The 22953-nt window shown below is 53.1% G+C and overlaps 6 protein-coding genes across 6 annotated transcripts; 4 read left to right on the plus strand and 2 right to left on the minus strand.

The window, feature by feature from the left end:
- Positions 1-898: 898 nt before the first annotated feature.
- AYL99_05073 (3-isopropylmalate dehydratase, large subunit) lies at positions 899-3279 on the plus strand (the record flags this gene model as incomplete). The annotated part of the gene is made up of 2 exons (XM_018836585.1): positions 899-998; positions 1061-3279. The coding sequence occupies 2 exons, from the start codon at positions 899-901 to the stop codon at positions 3277-3279; spliced, it is 2319 nt and encodes a 772-aa protein (XP_018693438.1).
- An 8055-nt stretch (positions 3280-11334) lies between these two features.
- Positions 11335-13450, plus strand: AYL99_05074 (hypothetical protein; the record flags this gene model as incomplete). The annotated part of the gene is made up of 3 exons (XM_018836586.1): positions 11335-13021; positions 13075-13262; positions 13313-13450. The coding sequence occupies 3 exons, from the start codon at positions 11335-11337 to the stop codon at positions 13448-13450; spliced, it is 2013 nt and encodes a 670-aa protein (XP_018693439.1).
- A 1293-nt stretch (positions 13451-14743) lies between these two features.
- On the plus strand, positions 14744-16129 carry AYL99_05075 (hypothetical protein; the record flags this gene model as incomplete). The annotated part of the gene is made up of 2 exons (XM_018836587.1): positions 14744-15367; positions 15419-16129. 2 exons carry the CDS (start codon positions 14744-14746, stop codon positions 16127-16129), a joined length of 1335 nt encoding a protein of 444 aa, XP_018693440.1.
- A 1245-nt stretch (positions 16130-17374) lies between these two features.
- On the minus strand, positions 17375-18081 carry AYL99_05076 (hypothetical protein; the record flags this gene model as incomplete). The annotated part of the gene is made up of 2 exons (XM_018836588.1): positions 17375-17971; positions 18022-18081. 2 exons carry the CDS (start codon positions 18079-18081, stop codon positions 17375-17377), a joined length of 657 nt encoding a protein of 218 aa, XP_018693441.1.
- A 556-nt stretch (positions 18082-18637) lies between these two features.
- On the minus strand, positions 18638-19216 carry AYL99_05077 (hypothetical protein; the record flags this gene model as incomplete). Its single annotated transcript, XM_018836589.1, has 1 exon — positions 18638-19216. One exon carries the CDS (start codon positions 19214-19216, stop codon positions 18638-18640), a length of 579 nt encoding a protein of 192 aa, XP_018693442.1.
- Positions 19217-20683: 1467 nt separating this feature from the next.
- Positions 20684-22150, plus strand: AYL99_05078 (hypothetical protein; the record flags this gene model as incomplete). The annotated part of the gene is made up of 3 exons (XM_018836590.1): positions 20684-21042; positions 21093-21879; positions 21971-22150. 3 exons carry the CDS (start codon positions 20684-20686, stop codon positions 22148-22150), a joined length of 1326 nt encoding a protein of 441 aa, XP_018693443.1.
- Positions 22151-22953: the final 803 nt, after the last annotated feature.

The raw sequence follows: 22953 nt of genomic DNA on the forward strand, positions 1-22953 counted from the left end.
GGGAGGGAAAGATTAAGTAGAACTTGCTGGTCCCGGTTGGAATTTTTTGGCTCCTAGAGATGAAGGTATGGGGAATACTGAAACTGGAAAGATAGGGTTGTTTTTCGCGAAGTTCCCAACATATCACCAGAGGGCTCCCGTGCGCCATGGTGATTGTGAAGGGCAACCAAGTCCCGTGACTGAACAGGAAGACTTCTCGCATTCCACCATTTCTTTCGAGGCCGTCCAAGTCAGCTGACGTTGGTTCACCCCGGTCTCGAAAGGGTTGGGTATGTGTATCACACAGTTGACGAGTCGACAGCCTCACAGCCACATGCAGGATGATAGAAGTTTGGCATATAACTTTTCTGGTCGTGAGTACCACGAGGGTTCTCCACACCATGGCCGCCCTCAAGCTACTCACTAACCCGCGGCAGACATCCGGTGCCCTGCAGCGCCCAGCAGTCATTGAGGTCCGGCCCCAGAAAATTGGATGAGGCTCTTGCCAGTCTTTACCCACCAACTCCTCCCGAGCTTACAGCAACACCACAAATGATCCGTCGATGTCGCAGTAGGCGTTGTTGGTGGTGGTGGTGTACCCTCTCGACTGGACGATCATTGCCTTCAAATCGACGTGAACGATGCTGAGTCTACATCGACAAAATCAGGATGTTTGGCCGTGGTAACCATCACAATAATCACCACCACCACCGGGTCATTTGCCGAGCCAATCAGCAGACATGCGAAGTCATCAGTCAAGCTCCGATGTCGGTCTTCCCCGCCATACACCGCAGCCACGGCGTTTCCAAACCATTTTTGCTTATATCTTGTGCTCTGCTATTCGAAGATTCAGTCGGGACATCTTATTCCTAAATCTCAAATTTCACTCAAGTCCGTGACCGCTGTTGAGTCTGTCAAGATGCCATCCATCGAGTCAAGCCCCAGGACTCTGTACGACAAAGTCTTCCAAGACCATATCGTCAACGCGCAGCAAGATGGCACCGTCCTCCTTTATATCGGTATGTTGCATTCCTCTGCCCTGGAATCTGCGTGACTCAGAATGCATTAACATCTTGTACAGACAGACATCTTGTCCACGAGGTCACATCTCCCCAAGCATTCGAGGGTCTGAAGAACGCCAAGCGGAAAGTTCGCCGACCGGACTGCACCCTTGCTACAACCGACCACAACGTCCCCACCACCTCGCGGAAGAATTTCAAGAATGTGGCAGATTTTGTCAAGGAAGAGGACAGCAGATTGCAGTGTACAACCCTCGAAGACAATGTCAAAGAGTTTGGACTCACATACTTTGGCCTGGGAGACAAGAACCAAGGCATCGTCCACATCATCGGGCCCGAACAAGGCTTCACTCTGCCCGGCACAACCGTCGTCTGTGGCGACAGCCATACCTCGACTCATGGCGCGTTCGGCGCCCTGGCGTTTGGCATTGGCACTAGCGAGGTCGAACATGTCCTGGCCACACAGTGCTTGATCACGAAGAAGAGCAAGAACATGCGGGTACAGGTCGATGGCCAGCTGGCACCCGGAGTTAGCAGCAAAGACATAATTCTGCATGTCATTGGTGTCATCGGCACCGCCGGTGGCACTGGTGCCGTCATCGAGTTCTGTGGTTCTGCAATCCGAAGTCTCAGCATGGAAGCTCGCATGTCGATCTGCAACATGTCTATCGAAGCCGGAGCAAGGGCAGGAATGATCGCCCCCGATCAGACTACCTTTGACTACCTCAAGGGACGTCCTCTGGCTCCCAAGGTCGACAGCAATGAGTGGAAGAAGGCAACCAACTACTGGGCCAGCTTAAGGTCCGACGAAGGAGCCAAATACGACATTGAGGTCTTCATCGACGCCAAGGACATTGCCCCAACAGTCACCTGGGGCACATCGCCGCAGGATGTCGTGCCCATTACCGGCGTCGTCCCTAGCCCCGACGACTTTGAGGACCCGAACAGGAAGGCCAGCTGCAAACGGGCCCTCGAATACATGGGACTCACCCCAGGCACCAAGATGGAAGACATCGAGGTGGACAAGGTCTTCATTGGCTCATGCACGAATTCCCGCATTGAGGATATGCGTGCTGCCGCGAAGATCGTCCAGGGTAAAAAGGTCGCACCAAATATCAAGCGGGCCATGGTTGTGCCAGGTTCTGGCAACATCAAGGCGCAGGCGGAGAGCGAAGGCTTGGACAAGATCTTCCTGGATGCCGGCTTCGAATGGCGGGAGGCGGGCTGCTCAATGTGCTTGGGCATGAACCCTGATATCCTGTCACCGAGAGAACGCTGTGCCAGCACCTCCAATCGCAACTTCGAAGGCCGACAAGGTGCTCTGGGTCGCACGCATCTTGTATCTCCTGTCATGGCGGCGGCAGCGGCGATTGTGGGCAAACTGGCCGATGTGCGCAAACACAGCGACAGCCCCTCCCCAGCCAAAGCAGACCCTAAGCTTGACGTGATGCCTGAATATGCTGAAGTGGACTCTGAAGAAGAACTTGACCGTATCCTCGACATCCCTACTGACGCAACAAGCACCGCCACGAATCACGTTCAGGGAGCCGGTGCAGCAGGGGGTCTCCCCAAATTTACCGTGCTCAAAGGTATCGCGGCACCTCTCGAGAAAGCCAACGTGGACACGGACGCCATCATTCCTAAGCAATTCCTCAAGACCATCAAGCGCACAGGCCTCGGCTCCGCGCTCTTCCACCCCTTGCGCTACAATGAAGACGGCAGCGAGAACCCGTCTTTCATCCTGAACCAAGAACCATATCGCCAGGCCAAGATCCTCGTGGTTACCGGCCCCAACTTTGGGTGTGGATCTTCGCGAGAACATGCCCCTTGGGCACTGCTGGACTTTGGGATCAAATGCGTCATCGCGCCCAGCTATGCAGACATCTTCTTCAACAACACATTCAAGAACGGCATGCTGCCACTAGTCCTTCCCGACCAGGAGAAGCTCAACAAGATCGCCGACGAGGCTCGCGCCGGTCATGAGATCGAAGTGGACTTGCCGAACCAGGTCATCCGCGACGAGAAGGGCAACGAGCTTGCCCGGTTCGAGGTGGAGGAGTTCCGCAAGCACTGTCTCGTCGAGGGTCTCGACGACATTGGCTTGACCATGCAAATGGAGGACAAGATTGCGCAATTTGAGGCCAAGAGGACCTTGGACACCCCGTGGTTGGACGGCAGTGGCTATTTGAAGAAATGGCGCAAGGGCCCCGTCAAGATCGAGGCGGCACCCGTGCCCAAGACAAATAGGGGCGATGTCAAGACCGACCCAGTCGAATGGTAGAGATGAACTTGGATGAGGTTTGGTGGGAATAGGAACTTCAAGTAAGCCCGTGGAATGCCGTCATTTCTCGGGGAGCGGCGAGAACGAAAAGACAGAGAAAAACTCGATTTGAATGAATTTAATCCGAAGCTTTGTAAAGGACTATTCTACGAAAAGGTTTGGCGGACAGGATATCATCAACTCAACCCTAGTTTGTTGATGTTATAGTCATAGCCATCGAAATCACATGAATGAATGAATGGATGATTGATTGATCTGTCTGTCTGCCTCCTGCCTGCCTGCCTGCGACTTTTGTCTTCTTTCCAGCCCTGTGTCTCTCTTACTTGCTTGTCCTAGTAGTATTATGCCTTGACGCCGCCACACCGCATCCTGCCACGCGCTCGCTAGTACATGTACTTAGTTGGCGTGATGGAGGGTGGAAGGGAGGGAGGGAGCGTCGCACCGACTGAGGAGATTGCGGCGACGGACGCATCTATCCACAAGCATACATTTTGATTGTGATTTTGGTCGCAGCCTTCTCTCTTATATCGATTCGGCGAGGCGCGCACCTTCCTACCCACCTATTTACTTACCCATCTAGCTTCCGAGAAGGAACCAGTGCTGAGGCAGCGCAAGGGACATGGAGACTGAACTGCCAGATGACGTAGCCTTCTTCGTCAGGAAGGGGAATAAGATAGAGACACAGCCGTTCCAGGGCGATCAAGTCAAAAGTGCATATGTGAGAAAACGAGAGGAGGGAAGTACTCAACTAAGATCGCTGCCATGAAGAGTTCATTTTCCCCATTTCTTTTTATCGGGAAGGGCAACCCGCACCTCTCGGAAGGCACTCTGGTATGTTTTATGTCTCTATTCTGCTTGTGGTCCAATGGCTTCAGCCAAAGTTCGATTCCTGGCGGGGACGAGGAAAGAAAGACGGCGTTCATGTCTGTACTGGTCGGTGACGAGCATTGAGTTGTCTCTTCTCGCCGCGTGAGAAGACCCTGTCCTCGGTCATGAGTCCCCAACCATTACTAAGTTCTTGACCGCCTTAATAAGAGGGCATCTGCTGCTAAAATAAGTTGGAACAAAGACAGACAAGGAACCAACGGCGTGTTCTTGAATTTTGCTCTCGCGCTTGAATCGCAGTCAGGAGAGCTCGATGTTAGAGGGGAAGGTGGTACGTCTTTGAGAGGTAGCATAGGCAAAGCACGCGGACGTTGACGGCGGGTGTAGCAGCGTGTTGTGGAAATTTCTCCCTTGTTTTTCAATGGCGCGACTCTGGGGCCCTTCGCCATCAGATCCGTAGAAGTCAGCCCGAGAAAGTTCTGCTTCCAAGGGTAGACAAATGTTAAGCTCCCAAGACGACTGGAAGAAGTGTCAGGGGGTAGCTGACCGTAGCACCGATTGGAAACATCGTCTCAGCGAGCAGTCTCATAGCTACCTGAAAAGGTGCAGTTAGCAACGTCTGATCGTCCTCCTACCCAGTTCGAAGGAGTGGGCGTACCGGAGGGCTCGACCTTCAACAGGGCATCAACTTTCTGGTTGAACTGTCACTCTGACATTGATTGTCAATCAGGTCGAAAAGGTAGGGTAGTATGTGCAGGCAGTCTTGGGTTGCTCCTCCCACGGCATCCTAGCTCGCCGTTAACGTGCAGACTTTTGATGAAACACGCAATACTCGCACAGCGTGGCGGCCCCAGCGAGGTAAGTTGTCCTCGCCTCATCTCCGGGTCACTTCGGGATTCATGTAGAATGACTAAAGTGACCCATCCATTCTTTTCTCGTAGAACCGGGGTGGGCCTGAAGAGTGAAGCTACGAGCCACAGACCTAGAAGCCGGGCTGGCTGGCTCCTTTGGCGTCAAGTGTGCCATATCACTCGTGTTCGAGGTCAGCCAATGCAACGAAGCGCTGCGAATCCTGTTGATCTGGCTTGGCCACGTCGGCGGACAAGTTTTCACCGTACGGTTGTGCGATCCACCCAGCCACTTGCAAGCGCTCGGTTGCTTGTACGGTGACCTCGTCAAGTAGATTTGAGACCAAAGGCAGAAGTGAACGTGATTGAACGGCCTCTCAATAGTCGGTGAGGATCTGCCGTCTAATTGGCCTGATAGCATGTACATATGTTGAATGCTCGCGTAAACGAGAGCAGAACAGATCGGTCGATCTATAACGTCCAGTTGATGGTCGAATATGACACAGCCGACCACCAGCTGCTTGCTCTTCAACAGCTCTTTTCTCCGGAGGGTAATAACACTCCGGCCGGCGTTTGTAGTTGTTTTCTACGACAGCTTCGACGTGCAACGTGCAAAGGCAGTGGAAGCAGTATGACTTCTGGGCCAAGGATGAAACGTGCGTGATCGCGGCAGGTTGCCCAGGACCTTCATGAGCTTCTGCAGAAGAATGCGTGAATGGTCGGCTCAACTCTTTGCCAAGTGCTTCGGCTTCCCATGGATTCAGCCAATTTCTGCGCCTGAGCAAGGCGTACAGTAATTCGATGGCATACCTTTGTATAGTCAACGGTAAGGCGCACACGCTAGCATAGGCCCAAAGCTCCAGGCATTCCAATTGTAGAATGATATGTAATCTAGACGTACTCTTAGCCCAATAAGAAAAATCTGTGGTTCCTGAGCAGCATGCTCTGCGCATCTTCTGTGCATCAGACTTGGCTATCGCACATTATTGATTCGAAAGCTTGAGCGCAAACCTGCTGGGTTCCGCTCGAGAGGCTCACAATGTTGATAGAGGGTCGTGCTTATGAATATGAAGATCAGCTGGGGATCTGTGGATGAATACATAGGAATATTCCTGCCAGCGACCGTCGCTTGTCCCGTGCAACGTGAAAGCGCCTGGGTGGTTTGGGAGGCAACCAAAAAGGCAGTTCGAATGAGAGTCGTGGCCAATTGTGCCATGTCATGTTCATGCCACCCCCAGGCCTCTACAGCTGGGCTGCAGTGCCTCCAACTTAATGCTGTGGAACGCAGTGTCCCGCAGAAAACCTCGTGGCCGCCACAAAATCTGGGTTCAGAGGCGTCGGCCACGTGGAACAGGGAAGATGCTAGACTGCGTCGATGCAAGGTGGATGCGAGTCTAGCCCTGGGTTGATTATTGGACTAACATTGGACGCTTTGAATGGGGTGGTAGCACAGCGACACGAGGTCGAATCGGAGTTTTCACCTCCTCGGGAGCTGAGAGGCTTGGACTGGCTGAGCATGAGTCCAGAGCCTGCGGATGTGCCGAGTCAGCGCAGAAGTCGAGATCTGAGACACGGAACACCTGCACGGTAGGTTTTTTCTACTGCCCAACGTTCATGGTCATGTTCCCTCGGTCCAGCGTGGCCTCCATGACTCGTACAAGGAGTCCATCCAGCGTCAGGCAGGAAGGACAAGGTTTCCGATACCATTTCATGAATAGAGCCTCTTGGCCCAGGACTTTTGCGGGAAGCGTTCCCTTTTGTGCCGTGGTTGCATGCCAACACTTGCGCGAGGATGAAGCGGGTTGACCGTCAATACGAGCTGCAGGGCCCTGTTGCACCACGCGTGCAGAGATCGTGCAGGGAAGTTCCGATGCCAGTTAGAGGATGGCAAATGGTCCTCTGTGGCTAATAGCGATGCTTTTTCTCTTGTTTCCTTGTTTTTCTGCCCCAGTCCGCCAGTTCTTATTGCCAGTCACTCCAGTCCACCGGATGGGGACGGATCCTTAGCGGCTGCGGAGTTTGGACGTCTGGTGTTGAAGCTTGTGACACGTTGCAACCAGAATTGAAAGAAGGGAACTGGTCCATGTAGTTTGAGATGGTTGACGTTTGCACAATTAGAAGTCTCACCAGTTATGACGTGCCGAAAAGCCGCCACAGGTTCAGGCCCTTCAAACCGGGGTGGGGGTTGGAAGGATTGACAGAGTGATGAAATGTTTCCATGACTGCTTCTGGATTGCCTCGTCAAACACCTGGAAAGGGAAAATGGACTGCTGGCACAGGGACGAATGGGAGTTGGATCGCAATAGGCGGTCACTTCATGCCCAAAGAGGAGTCTTCATCAAGCAAGGTGCGAGGCGGATTTGACCGCTAGGCTGGCGACCGGCGTGGTTTGAAGGCCCAGCTCATTTCTGCCTCCAAAGAGTGGTCGAGGGAAAGGGAAAAATTGGGGAACGAAAAATCGAAACCAGGCGCAGGAGGCGGCGTGGAGAAACTCGCCCTCGCTAGCCACTGTGAGTTAAAGGTGTCGGTGGGTTGATGGACGGAGATAGATGGAGATGGATGAGAGGGGATGACAGAATCTGCACCCTCTTTCAACGCCCATGATAAATGTCGGCCCCCCTTCCCCTCCACCCCCCCTTTTTTGAACGACTAGGAGCAGCTGAGCTATCTTCAGCCCTGCTGATTGACATGGTGTTCCCAAGGTGCCCACCAGGCATGGATGTTGGATAAGTTGCTCCGTCAAGTGCGACGCCTGGCACCTAACAGGTGGATCGATTTCAAATTAAACTGCTTCCATTGTGGAACCTGGAACGTTTCTCGAAGCCTGGGAGACAGCTGGCTGTCAGCCCCGACTTCTATGGACATGGGTTTGATTGTTCCAAGGACCAAGGCTGTGATTTGTGGTCCCCAAGTCAGGCACCCCCACCCCTGGCGCCCACACCTGAAGAAGTGGCCTGGACATTTTTCCACGTGGCCTCCCTGGACCAGGCGCCAGGGCTAAGCAGCTGGACCACCCACCAGTGCCGGTGCTTCCCTCAGCTGCACAGCCTAGTACGCTCCTGACGTAGCCCCAGGGCTTTTTTCACCACGCCAAAACACCTGAAGCTTGTTGCTCGCCTAGGTCCTAAACTCCTTACGACTAGACCTTAACTGTGACATTGCCAGGGTGTCATTGGTTTGATGCAAAATCCCCTCCCTTAGTTCGTTTCATCTCAATCCTGACGATCACCAACCTCGAACATGACGGTTGAAGTTTGAACCTTGAGGCAGAGAACTGGCCATGCCACGTCTTCTACCCTACTCCATCGGCGCCCCTAAAACTGGCGTAGCCAATGACCATTGGTCAAGGTCAGACCTCGACGCAAAGTCTGCGGCACGACAACCGTGATTGAGGTTGCAGAACCATCTCCTCTTGGCACATCAGGTTGTACGTACAGTGTCGAGGACTTTGGGGAACTGTTCGTTTGAGATGAATGAACCGTGGTTAGTCCTTCCAATGATCGGCCCGAGCGAATCAAGCGGCAGTCCCTCTATATTAGAAGCCTGGGCACCGGAAAGTGGCCGACAGCCTTCTCGAATCTCAACCTTCTCCGCCTATGCCCTTTGCGGTGCCCTTGTTCTCTTGCTACCCCCTGCATTCCCTGTTCTCGAAAGCTTGATATTGGAGAGAGGGGAATTCGCACGGCGCCCCGGCACTGAAGCTTTGTCGGACCAAGTCATAGCCACAAGATGGTGTGATATGTATCGCCATTAATTTTGAGGGTGGTGTACGAGGTACTCCCCCATCGAGAGTACCCGTCCACGGCTCCTTGCGTCCTGACTAAGGGTGTTCGACGTTCTGGAGGCCTTGAATCTCCAAACTCCTCCGAGCATCCGAAACCACCAATGTTTCCTACCCTGAAGCCATCGGCTGGAGATAACATCTGCTCGGGCGACACTCGCTTGGCTGGGAAGGTCAGAGACCTGGTCTCGCACCCAAGCCGCCCAGACATCGATATCTGAGCAGCGCTGCGAAACTCCGAGGAAGTCAGCCTGCTGGTCGGGATGCGAAGGATGTCATGCCGAGTCCTTTGCCATGACTCGAACCAATGATGCGTCGAGCCTCTGTTAATCTCCGGAAAACGTGATAATCCCAAGGACGCACGCACGCACACACGCACGCACTTGTTTCCCTTACAACCTGTGGGGATCCTCCGTGGTGTCAGTTCCAGTTCCGACGAAGATCGTCTGCTGTTTAATGACGAGGATCCGCTTCTAAATTTTGGGCCAAGTATCAGTTGGTGGGCTGCCAGTCCACAGGGAATAGCATGAAGGATCCCCAATGTCACCAAGACACTCTTGACGATATGATATACGACAAACTCTGTATGTTGCTACCTCGAAGCGGGCTTCTTGGCCTGCGAATAGGTTGCATAAGAGATTACCACAGAACATGGAATTGTGGTGGACCTCTAGTTAACTACTGCCGTATCTTTCCGAGTGCCTCAAGCGTCCTAGTTGTGGTAGGCGCACACCGTACCATTCCATCGGTCATAGAAATCCGCAATTTGTTTTGATCCGGGTCACACCCAGTCTCGAGTTGCATGGTGTGTTGGACGTGACAATGTGCGGAGTTGATGTCCTTTAAGAACACGGGTAAAAAGCGACTCGTACTTGTCTAACCTGCTGATGGGATGGGACGCATTTGCGCCATCATGGCGTTTTGTATCGTGGTTGTGGCTCTGCCCGCAACTGGAAAAGCGCCCGGAATGAGTGCAAGCCTGTGAATGGGTTAGGCAGCAGGCGGAGAGGACCATGGGCGGTATGATTACTCGTGTGCACCACTTAGGGGGGTGATGGTTCTGGAAACATTTCCCAAAGCATCCGTCTCGAGTGACGGTGGGTGGGCTGTATGGGGAATAGAGTGGTGAGGCTCTGACATGGTATCCTGTAGTTGGGTCCATTTTTACTCCGTACTGTTAGCAATTAGGGTGGGTGACGTTGAAAAGCCCAGTAAGAAAAAGTTGGTGGTGACAAGTTTGGCAGAGGCGCCAAAAGATTCAGAATAGGCAGGCGGTTAGGCATCCAGACACCGGAGGACAAGACGCCTTTGGAAATGGAGGGGACTGCCACCCACCCGAACAGTCAGTCTTTTTCTTCAGGTAGGTAGCGTGCTAGGTTAGGTATTTGTGGGTGCTGTCAGGGCAAGCCCGGTGCCCGCTGTCAGTAACGCCCGCCGCCCTCCCGTGGAGCTCCTCGGTTGTGTGCTTGCCTGGCCCCCTTCCCGTCTGGGTGACGCCCGCCTGAGGATTATGCTGATTCTTACTGGTACTTGTCCGGGGCCACGTTGTTGGGATGCAGAATATGCTTAGCAGTACTGTAGGTAGTCAAAGGCATATCCAAATAATCACAGTCTTGTCAATCACTGTTGTCACAAATCTCAGTTCTTATTTCCTCGTACATCTCATTCTCAATCATCTCCTTTGTTCCCCCTCCTGGGCATCAATCTACCTTCTTGAATAAGAATTCAGTCTTACCATAGGCCACATCCATTGTATCATCGTCCAGCAAAAAAGATCTCCGGCAGATCGCCCTCGTCGAACCTTTTACCAAACGCAAACAGGAAGAGAACAAAAGGAGTGAAGGAAAAAAAAAAGAACCCTGCCCGCGCCTCCATCATCGCCACCTCATCAAAACCAGACTCCTATTGTACATCTTCCAATCTTCCATCTCAGATTTGATTCAGCCCTGGTTCAGACAATACTCAGACAAGCTGCCCTACCAGCGGTTACTTGTTTCGATCGTGGCTCCATCGTCGCTCGTTACGAGAGGAGTCGAGCACTAACTTTCCTCCTTGGGAGGCCCTTTGAACAAAACCCTTCAGACCAACAGGCTGTTGAAGATCACTTCCAGTTCAACGTCCTCCCAAAGTGTCCGGCGTCTTCGCCAAATCGTGCGCCTAACTCGATCTGCCTCCTCTCGCCCTGTCAGCACGCTCCTGGCGGGCCTGGCTCAGCACACACTTCCGGAGGACAGAAGACACACTCGGTAGTGGGCGACGGGGTCGTAAGTGGCCCGGAGCGAACTCTTCTCGAATAATTATTACATCTTTACCCACTTTCAACCCTGGTGACCTTACTCCCACCCCCCCTGCCAGGGCCACCGAGCCCAGGACCTTGCTAGCTTGCGGCTTAAGTGGCTCCACTATCCTCGTGGTCTCGTGGTGAGCAATCCCGGCTCTTCGTGGGTCGTGGGTTGCGCCCCGTTGGTGTTTCTGCCACACTATCGTCGACCGCCAGTCCTGCTCCTCTGGCCCTCTGAAATCGCCCAGTACGAGTGCGATGCTGTGCGGAACCTGTCCAAGTCCTGAGCATCTTTACCCGCATGATTTCCAGTCTTCTCCATGTCCGAGCCAACGGATGTGTCAGTGGACGACTCTATGACTTCGGCGCCTGTTCCAAATTTACCTGCCCAAGTCGGTTCGCCTGATATCGCCCACGATTCCTCTTCCGCCTCGAATTCGCCTCGTACCGACTCTACTCGCCCACTTCATCACCACCACTCCAGTTCAACCAGTCTCACCCAAAGCAAAAGTAGACGGTCGCTGGCATCTCTGGCGCGCGAGAAGACTTCCAACGCCTTCGCCAATCTCGCCTCCCTGGGCACGAGTTCCACACCAAGTCTGCGCTCGGCAACCTCGTCGGGAAGTCTGTCTAAACACTCCGCCTCTCCCAATATCCCACGACCAAGTCTTCCGCGCTCGCCAACCTCGCCAGAAGTGCAGGCGGCAGCTCATGCGCGGAGAATCAGCGGGATCCGCCTTCCAGTCCAAGAATCGAGAAGCAGTACCACCATCCCATCAATGCCGAACCCAGACCGGAAAGATGGGAAAATGCACCAGACGTCTTCCAAGATTTTACGCATGACCGACGATGAGAGGCCTTTTACCAGGGACTTTCAAGACTTGTTCGCCACTCTTATTACCAGCCTCCCACTCACCCCTCATCGGGTTCGATTCTCGAGGGTCGAGGAGACGTTTCTGTCAGAAGAGGCCATCACCAATCTTGGTTCTCTCAAATTCTCTCAGTCCAACCGCATACCCGACCCGAAGAACCCGTCACGATGGGTCGTCACCACCACAACGACCACCTTTTCTATGGCCAAGGAAATGGCCCGCTCAGTGTGCCAACGGTTTGTGGACGCCCGGCTGATTGAATCTGCCGAGTCCAAAGGGAACAACGTCTTTGTGGCCAAGGGTGGTGTGTGGCAACTGACACCTAAAGGATCTGCCACCCTACACCGGTTCTGTAGTCGGAATGGAATCAATGCACGGCATATCGAACCCATACTACGGCGAAACCAGATGCAGATGGTATCCTTGGAAAGGGACTCGTCCACCGACAAACTTGTGCAGGACAGGCCGACGATTGAGATCATCTTCCGCCGATTCATGGGTTCAGAAGGCCCTAACCTGAAGAGTTCTACGTCCTTGTCTGACTCTGACTCCGTGTCCGAGTATGCGTCGGGACTTGTTGGTGTCAAGATGGCCAAGGAACGCAGAGTGTTGGACAAACTGGTGAACAATAGTTTCACTGGTAAAGCAGCGTCCGACTGGTTGCTCGATTGCTGCACAACTATCGATCGCAGAGAAACCTACGAGATGGCAGAACTGTTTGTGAAGTGGCAACTGATGGCTCCGGTCGTGGAAGATCGAGCATACATCCGACTGAACCCCATGGCCACGTACTTCCAACCCACCAAGCATGCCATTTACACATTCACCGAGAGGGGACAACGGGTGTGTGGCTGGCTTGCACGGCCCGCGAGCATTGACAGTGAAGACAGTCGGGATACAAAAGATCACAAGAGCCGACTTGCTAGGGACTCCAATGTCAGCCGATTGAACGTGATCCTGCAAGATGCTGCACTGCGGCTGCTCTTCAGAGAGTTTCTTAGGCAGTCACTCTGCGAAGAGAATTTGCAATTCTATTTCGACGTATCGGATTTCACCAGCAATTATCGGAACCTGGAGAAGTCTGGAAAGCTGGAACGTCCTGAAGCTGTTAAGGACACACTCGCTGCTGCATATGGTAAGTGAATTGACGCTGCCTGCTTCCCAAACCATCGTGGCTGATCGGTTTAGGTCTCTACAACTCATTTCTTGCGTCTGGAGCACCTTCGGAGCTCAACATCGACCATTCCCTACGAAACCGTCTCGACTCCCGAATGATTCGTACCAATACTGATGATGAATCAATGCGTGAGAGTCTCGAGGAAGTGGTGGACTTATTTGAGCTTGCCCAAAGTGCTGTCTTCAAACTGATGGCTAGCGTACGTTGGCCACACCCATCTTTTGGATTTACATTGACCGGAGGTCGCAGGATTCCGTGCCCAAATTCCTTCGAGATCCCCGGCATGCCGCAGTCCTTCGAGACCACGAAATCGATTTGATCGGCTCGAACCGCGCAATGTCACCCGCACCCGACCGGACTGTCAGTCGGTCGAACACACGATCATAACCTTTCTCCGGCTCTGAATCTTTGCCAAAGACGACTTGAAAACAAACCCCACCAAGTGGTCCACGCTGATTTCAGCGATATCATTTTACAACACCACATTTCAATGTGATGAGTATACGAGTTCAGAATCTGTGGTACGGATTCGCTGTACAAAACGACATGACCTCATTGCGGGCGAAGCTGGGTGCCCTTGCACGAGCATGTCCATGACTCTCGCGATTTGTCTTCTTGCGAGAATAGAATGATTCATCTTTCGGCAGTGTACTGCCACATCTGTTGCATACAATCATGTACAGGTTCTGCATAGCGTGGTCGGAGGGGTGGCTGGGTGTTGTTTTCCTACAACCGGGCATAGCTTTAGGAGCGCGAGCACTCCATTCTGCATTTGCATTGGAAAGATACCCCTGTGGAGGACGCAAATAAAGTGTGGATAGGGAGAAGGGACGAAAAATAGGGTGTGGGATCGAGATCATTGAAGACATTGGCTGAGCATTAGGAGAAGGCTCGACGTGTTGGTCGCTGTACGGCGTGGCAATGGATAGCTGTGTTGGAAACCACAACGAGATCGACTAGTCTTCCAAGATATTGCAGAATATGACAGTCTGTCCAAGTACCTCTGGAATTCCTCCCGTGAATAATTAGAAGCTGCAACTGCCCCCAGGTTGACATTCTCGTGGGAACAGCGATATGGTGAAGAGTGACTGCGCCTCGCACCAGCAGTACCCTACCCACCCCGTGAATACATACCGTACAACGTTTCTGAACGAAGTACTCGTACAAGAAGAGCCCACACCCGATGCCAACACCTTAATTTCGTGGCCCCTCTGCTGGATATCCCCCTAGAAGGGCAATCTTCCAGAAGGGAGATTCGAATGGGGAAGCGAGATGACCGAGTTCGAAGATCCCCGTATTCCTGCAGTCCATCCTTCAGTTAATGGCACGCTGACCGGGCACGGTGCATGGCGCATGTAACATGAGTCGGAGAATGCATTGAATGGCATTGTTAGCAACGACTTGAGCACAAATGCAGCAGATGTTTGCTAGGCCCCGTGGAAAGTGGCTTGCGCCGTTCATGCGTGGCCCTCTGAGGCTGAAGGCCATGCGTAGAAAAAGGGGGCGCCGGAACAATCATAATCCGTGACTCACCGGACTATCTGTTCCTCCGTTCCACTCTCGGAAATACTGCAAGGTGAATGAAACGGCTTCTCCTGCATGCAACCCTCTACAACATCAGTCGCGCACGGCGATGCCGTAACGACCCAGACAAAACACTTACCCCTGTCGACCTAAGAGATGGCGTCCGCAGATGCGCTGCAGCTGCTGCGATCCTCGATTGCGGTCTCCAAGCCCCCGGTGCTCACGAAAACATCAGATCCTGCCAACGCCGAAACAGCGCAAACCGATTCCCTGGTCGAGGCGACACATCTCTACTTCACACATCCTGTCCCACAATGTCTCCCTCTAGATACGAAGACGCGGTTTACATCGCAGAATCCAGACACTACGCAAGTTGACCTACGCAGCATCTTCTTCGCCTGGCAACAGAAGGATGTCCCCGTGCCCGAGTACATTGCCCGCGCCGCGGAGCTCGACAAGGAATTGCCTGAGGGCCACAAAGTGCGAAATCTCATCTTTGTCGAGCGTCTGGACTTGATCACTTGGCTTGAAGGCGCGTCGGAAGAGTCTGAATATATCAAGCCGCTTGAGGGTGCCACTGCTCTGGGAGATGCGGTCAACAGGGCTGCGGATGTCGCTGGCGGTGCGGCCGTCCCTACAGTCAGTGGCTCGGGAGTCGGCGTTACACAATCTGCTGGTGGAAGGCCTGTTAAGGTGATCGATGCCCGGCTGCAGGCAATTTACAATGGTGAACGAAGGATGGGCGACCACAATACCGTGTTACGAGGGATCAAGCCTACGGTGAGAAATCTCTCGTCAGCGTCTCTATCCCGCCCGCTAACTCTTTGACAGGACTTTTCACATGTCCGCAAACACGCAGAAACCTTCCTCGGACGACGAAAAGGCGTCCCTTCATCCGGACGCCCAGGTGGCCTCCCGGCAAAATCAGCTCAACTTGCCGCTCGACCTGCCGCAAACTCATCCAAACCTCTCGCCTCAGCCGTGTCCTCGAAACGGTCCGATCCAATCATTCTCTTGTCTCCGTCAGCATCATCCTTGCTTCGCATGTCCAACATCAAAACTTTTCTGGACACTGGCCTGTACGTCCCGCCTGATCATCCCACTCTGTCCACGCAAACTACAGCCAACCTCCTGCACATTACTCGTACAATGCATTCTCTGAGTGAGAAACCGTACCGCTTCATCCTGGTCGATTCCCCCGAACACTTCAAGCCAGATTACTGGTCCCGGGTCGTTGCTGTCTTCACGACCGGCCAGATTTGGCAGTTTCGAGGCTACAAATGGCGAGAGCCGCAGGAGTTGTTTGGCCACGTCCTCGGTATTTATGTCGGGGAGAAAGGACTTCCCATCCCGGCCGAGGTCAAAGGGTGGGGATCTAGCGTCAAGACCTTTGCTGTTGAGAGGTGGGACGAACGAGCGCACGGGCAAAATGTCGAGCAAGAGACAAGGATGTCCAGACGGTGGAGAGATAGGGAGACTGTCGAGGAGGTGTGGAGGTCTATCGAGGGGCACATGAGAGGCAGGGGAGAGTGGAAGCGGTGATTTGCGAAGAAGTGCTCTCTGGAGGACTTCGATGATCGATTGACAATCTATCGAAGAGCGCTTTCAGCTACTCGGCTCACGCAAAAACACCTGCTTTACGACGATTTCGGCCATGCGTATTTGACCAGACGATCCATCCTTGGTGGTAATGGTTTCTGTTCGCGCACGGGGAGTGCAGCTGATGAAACCACTACCACCACCACACACACTCTACAACTGAGCGGAAACAATGGACCGATTGGGGCCGGACCCAGACGGAGGGTCCCTTCTAATGCCTGCCTCAGTGGGGGGAAATTAATGGCCATTCAATCAAGAAAATGCCTGGACGTTCTCGGGGGTCGTTTTCTTTTCCGCCTTTCCGGCGCTCGTTCTGCGAGCCGTCTTTGGATCATTCGAGGATCAAGCACGTCTTGGATCGAACAACCGTGTCTCACGCCCTACAGCGCCCTCGTGGTTGTGACCAGGAGGGTCGCTTAGAAAGTCGAGGAGGTTGTTTCATGATAGACTGACTCCATGAACCGTAGTGCATGGGTCGGTGGAATGAAATGGTCCCCTAATGCAGCTATGAGGCACGGGGGACATTTACAGCGCAAGCACATGTGTTTTATTGGGGAAACAGTACGAAATTGACGCCAAAATTTCGCAGACGGAGGGAGGCGTGGTGTTCGTCTTCATCATGGCCACCATCATAGTGGTCTACTATTTCTTTTTAACACCGTTGCCTCTGATCAACCACGACCGTTCTTTTCCATTTGCTTGATCTGAGCTCCTCTCTTTGCCATCCTCGTTACCTCCTCTGTACGTCAAGCTGCAAGACTGGGCCTTTTTTCTTTCTTCTCGAAGACGTCGACGCCTTTTCTCTGCCAGTGTGTGAAGCACTTTGCGGAAGACTGTCTTTATCCCGTTAAAGCTCTTGGACCATGCCCGGAACCGGAACTCGTCCACACCTCAGGTGCCCGTGCTCGACGCCTTGTCGTCGAGATCGAACACGTCAACTCATCTTGCTCTCCCTCGCACAGGCGTCGAAGATGAGGCGGAGTATATAACAGAACCCACCCTAGTCCATCTCTCCCAACTGCTGGTGCTCAGCCTGGCTGATGAGCTTCAGCCTCCTCGGGAAAATTCTGAATAATGCTTCATTTTGTGAGGTTAGAGCACTGGCACCGAAGCAAACATACCCTCTTCGCTCGGGGAGTCTCGAGATTACTCACGGCATCGATGGGCCATTCTGGCGTTGGTTCGTCGTCATCCGAAAAAGTTCTGATTGCTCGCCCCAAAATCGAATCGCTCACTCATTCGATCCAGCCCGACACAAGTCATGAAAAGGGCAAAGTCCTCGAAGCACTTACGGCGCGCTGCGTCCCCACCCTGGGCGTGGCCATGCTTTAGCAGCGATAAGGCGAGCTGGAGAGTAAGCGTAGGAGGAACTTCATAGCCACGATTCTCCAGAAGGTCGAAAAAGGTCTGGAGCGGGTCAAGCATAAAGCTGGAGGGAACTTCGTCGCGCGTGGATCCCACTCTGCACCTTTCACCTCCGGCAAGGTCGGGCTTCTTGAGTCCAGTTGGGGTTGTACTGATCGGCTTGAGATCGCCCTCTCCCTCCTCCTGGTCGTCCACAGCTCCAGACTTCTCCAGCGGCCATTGAGACCCATTAGCGAGGAAAGCAAATCCGCCCACTCTAAAGCGCCCAGGTAATAGCGCAATTGTTTCCGAACCTCCACCGTCAACCGATTGCAAGAAGCTGTTCAGCAGCCTGTGTTTGGACTCCTGTCGCTCTTGAACTCGGTGTGAACAGGCTCCGTCCACGTAGGCTCTATGCGCCTCACTACGCTCAAACAGCAGCTGTATCCAAGAGAGTATTAGGTTATTGTGCGGATGGAGCGATGTTCCACCTCGCCCAGGAACGCACGTTCGAAGTCGAGCTCTTGACTGGGCATCTGAGATGGTCGCATTGCGTTGGTGCAAGATGTGTCTGGCTGAGGACCCCATGAGGTATTAAAGCTAGACGCAACTTTGTACGCGATTGTTCATAAAGGGAGATCCCACTTCAGGTAGCTTGAGCTCGATGCGAATGTTGTCCTTCCACTGGAGGTAACTGGCTATTTGTATGTGCGCAAGAACGTGGCGTGGACCAGGAGAAGACCTCTTGCAGACCCTCAAGCGCAAAGCTACCATCCTCCACAACCTTGCTACGCATCTGCGGCGACATAGACTCTCAGTTGCAGTAGCATCTCCAGCTTGAATGCAGTTCATGTCCCATGGTAGCTGAAAGAAGTCAACGAAGAGAATTTTTCACCACAAATGTCATTGACTATCAGCTTGGAAGGAGTCTTCACCGACACGACACCGTCCAACTGGCTTGCAGAGAGCAATCCTCCTGCCCTAATCCATCCGGAGGTTGCTTCGTCATTCAAATATCTTACGGAACCGTCCCTCTTTGTACTCACTCTTCTGGAACAATCATTTGTACACTTCTGTCGGCACGGCCTCTACCCGAGCGTGCATGTCTTAAAGAGGCTCGTTTATCCACTCACTGCTGAATGCAACTCCGCTGCGGACGAAGAGCTGCGTGATGGGACACCGCCGTTCTACCTCAGTGGCAAAATGCTTGAACTTCGGATCGAGGCTGCCGCCCTTGACATCGGTTTGAACTTTCACTTTGACCGTGACCTTCTCCCAGTTCGGGTTCCCTTGCTCGCCTTTGACCAGCACCGCGGTGGGCAGGATGCCCTCGACCGCCACGTCCCATTGCCCAAGCTTAATACCGTGGTCCTTGGCAACCACAGATCCCGTCACCTGCGTGCAAGAACCTAGGCTGGCCATGGAGTAGGACACCGGTGACGGTGCCGAGTCGTTTCCGCCCAGAACCTGGTACGTGTCCGTCTGAATCTTATACGGCTTCCCCTCCACGTCGATGGTTTGCAGAGTGCCAGTGCCTCGCCCGCGAATTCGCACTGGGAGGCTCTGGGAGGCAGTTGCCGAACCAGAAAATTGACGGAAGCTGACTGTCGGTTGGAGAAGAGATGATTTTGTCTGTCGGACACGGAGGGAGCGGCTGGCCGCTATAGCAACACGAGTTCGAAACATGGCTGACAAAGTTGAAGTTGGTTGTCCAATCTTTCCGGCTTGGATTTCCAGCCTGCAAGGTACGACTTCGATGGAGAACAAAAAGAGGCCCAGTAAAGGTCAGGGAAGCCAGAGGTTGATATTCTCCGCAAGCATCCGTTCTACAGAACAACCACCAAACTGGAGGAGAATTCCGCTAGAATAACAACTACCATGCATAGCTTATATGGGGCATTCTTCGTTGTGACCGAAACATTCCCGTATCGCTGCTCGCCGAAGATTTCATGTCCTATACTATGGCGCCATTTTCCAAGCGAATGGCGAGATAATGATGGCTCCACTTAGCTGATGAAGAGGCAAGGCTGAGATTGTACGGAGTACAGTATCTTAGAAGAGTGATGAGACTGACCAAGCAATATAGTTTGAAAGTGCTTGAACACGAGGGTTGGCCAGGGAGAACAAAAGCAGCGAGATCATGCCGTTTCCTTTTCCTGTTGAGCGAAACGAAACAGTACATGACAGGTAACTTTGTCAAAAAAGCCACGGATATGATTGGTCTGGAGGAATACTCGCATCCGACTGGCTGTCTTTTTGCAACGTCACGTGCTAAAGGGCTTTTCGTTTCGTTATGTTCACGCCTAGCCTGCTGACGCCTAAACTACCACCTAGTGTCTACCACTACGGGCACCTAGAGTCCATCACTAGAGCACCTAGGGCCTAGGTACTTAGGTTAACTTTTGTTTTCGCGCTCTCACAGCAGGTTGTCCTGGGGGTAGCCATCACCACCCTACTATGATATTCCTTCCTGACAGGTGAGATGGTTGAGTCTATTAGAGTGACCCAGTCTGGTGGCTCTTCGGGGGATTACGGGGTCAATGGTTTATGTATGTATGTACATATGTATGTATATCGAACGAGTCTTTAAGCTTCTTCCCCAATTCGAACATCCAATGACAGAAAAGCATGAATCACCTCCCTTCAAATTGATGACATTGTCTTCTCTGGCAAGTACATAGTCGATCAAGCACCTTGTCCCTTCGTACGAAGTACGCCACCTACGAGGTTCGCGTATAGCCGGCACTGAGACCGGCGAACAGCGAAGGTATTAGGTAAGAGAACGGCATTAGGTACGGCACCCAGCACGGCACGATGGCGACATCTACTCGGTATTCCCTCTTCCATTCTATTTACCTACCCAGTATTCTATTATTATTACAGCATCCAATCTGCCGTGCGGAGCAATTCCCCGCGACCTCGGCCACATCCCCAGGGAAGTATTCCTTAAACGACGCCACCGGGATCCCGGCACGCTCAGCGCCAGACTATTGTACGGGGTAAAAAGTTGGAGCCTCTAGCTTTTACGATGATGCCTTTTTCCATCTTCAACGTTATGTCTTCACTACTGGAAAGCAGGTCGAGTGATTGACCTTGGCGACGACGCCTAAGATACGAACTGGATGCAGCTCAACCTGCTACACAATCTTCACTATGCGCGTTCCCCTCGTTGACAGAAATGACGAAGAGGACCAGCCAGGCACTCCTCCACAGAATACGTGGGATATCTCCGAAAAGACACCACCGACTCCCATTGCAGATGTCGACGAACACGAACACAGTGCACAGCAAGTGCCTCCCCAGCATCTTGGCTTTGTACCTCCCAACGGAGGGTTCGAGGCATGGCTGCTGGTCTTTGCAGGATTCCTGGTGTTTGCCAATGTCTGGGGCATCGTGAGCACGTTTGGTGCATTCCAAGCATTCTTCATCAGAGACCTCCTCTCCAACGAGTCGGCATCCGCCATATCATGGATCGGCAGCGTCCAGGCCTTTCTGGTCGTCTTCACGGGCGTGTTTGGCGGACCCCTCTTCGATCGCGGCTATCTCAGATCGCTCGTCTTAGCGGTTGTTTCCTTACTGTGTTCGGCATGATGATGACCAGCCTGGCCAAGTCGTACTACCAAGTCTTTCTGGCCCAAGGGATCTGTGTCGGCATGGGAGCCGGGCTCTCCTACGTCCCGACCCTGGCGCTCATTTCGACCTATTTCACCACCAAACGGCCCATCGCGATCGGGATTGCGGCGGTCGGCTCGAGTGCGGGCGGCGTCATCTTCCCCATTATGTTTCGTCGACTACAACCACAGATTGGATATGGCTGGACGGTTCGCTGTATTGGCTTCATCAACCTGGCATTTGCAGTGCTCATCTGCGTCATCCTGGGCAGACATAGGAAAGAGGGAGGCGCCCAACGAAGATCTCTCTGGGACCTGACCGCACTCCGGGAGCCGATCTTCCTGTCCTGGACCGCCTCATTGTTCTTCCTCTTTTTGGCATACTACATCCCTCTGTTCTTCATCGTCTCTTGGGCACGCTGGGTGTTGCATACGTCGGAAGACATGGCCTTCTACATGCTCGCCATCTTGAACGGTGGCTCGTTCCTCGGTCGCACGTTTCCCTACCTTCTGGGCCGGCGGGTGAAGCCCGTCTACACCCTCATCTTCTCCGCCGTCCTCGGCACGATCCTGACGTTCTCCTGGATCGCCATTCACAGCTCAGCGGCGTTTATTGTCTGGTGCATCCTCTGGGGATTCGTTGCAGGGGTCTTGGTCACCGCCCCAACCTCCACGATGCCACATCCTGTGATATCACCCAATATGGGCGTGATAGGCACCAGGATGGGAATGAGCTGGGTAAGTCACTTTCCTCTCCTTATCTGTTACGCAGATATAGCGTGCTTGGATGAGCCCTTCTCCGAGTTCCCTGACTGACATTGATTGCTAGAGTGCCGCCGCCATCGGGTCTATCATCGGGTCGCCCATTGCGGGAGCCCTCGCAAACGTCGCTTCCGGAAACTTTCTTCATGCACAAATATTTGTCGGTGCCGTCATGGCATCGGGTGCCGTTTGTTTGATCCCAGCATTGATCGCAATTGAGAGGCACGACCGCAAAGCCAAAAGTTGATTTTGTTTGTTTATCTATCATTGAGCGTCATGGTAACGGGGGCTGCATATCGGAGTTCTATTCTGATTTTTTGATCTTTATCCAATGTTGCACGAACAGAAGTTGGATACAGTCTCATACACAGGTCCAAGTCAACCCATCTCAGCATTTCAAACTTTGGAATGGTGTATATTGTCCCATATTCAGATAGGACAGTAACGATTTGGAGGCTCTGGGACAGCAGGGGTTCAAGGCCTTTCAGCGATGTCCACGAACCACATGATCAGACGCGTGTGTGATTGTTTGATGTTGCAGACAGACTCTGTCCTTTTGATGTTATCAGGGAGAACCTCTCGCTTAGACAGGGTAGTATTCTGCTAATTTAATCTCGAATCCCGGGGCTCGGAACTGTTAGGCTCTAAGACTATGGACCTGTGATCTTTCTATCGCATATAGTTGGATCTCTCGGGACAGAGACAGCGACAAGGTTCTGAAAGATAATCAGAAGGCACGAGGTACAAACACGGCCCAAAGTTGGTGATCCTCCTGGCTCGTCTAGCCGCTTCATGAGTGTTAGTTAGGGCGGAACCGCATGCTCGATGGCACACAGTCTGCGCACGAGATTAACATCCCTCTAACGAGGAGCAAGCCCTTGCATTCTGCCTGGCTACTTTTTCTTCGGGCACTTCATAGCGGCTTGGTGACATTGCCCCGGCCACGCTGATCCCCCTGCAGCTACCTCATAGAGCGCAGCGTGCATAAGTTGATAGAAGGTCTCACAATGTCTGAGGATATGGCGGGCTGTCAGTGTGCTGGTCGAAGGA

This window comes from Fonsecaea erecta (genome assembly GCF_001651985.1).
Source record: "Fonsecaea erecta strain CBS 125763 chromosome Unknown Scaff4, whole genome shotgun sequence".
NCBI lineage: Eukaryota > Fungi > Ascomycota > Eurotiomycetes > Chaetothyriales > Herpotrichiellaceae > Fonsecaea > Fonsecaea erecta.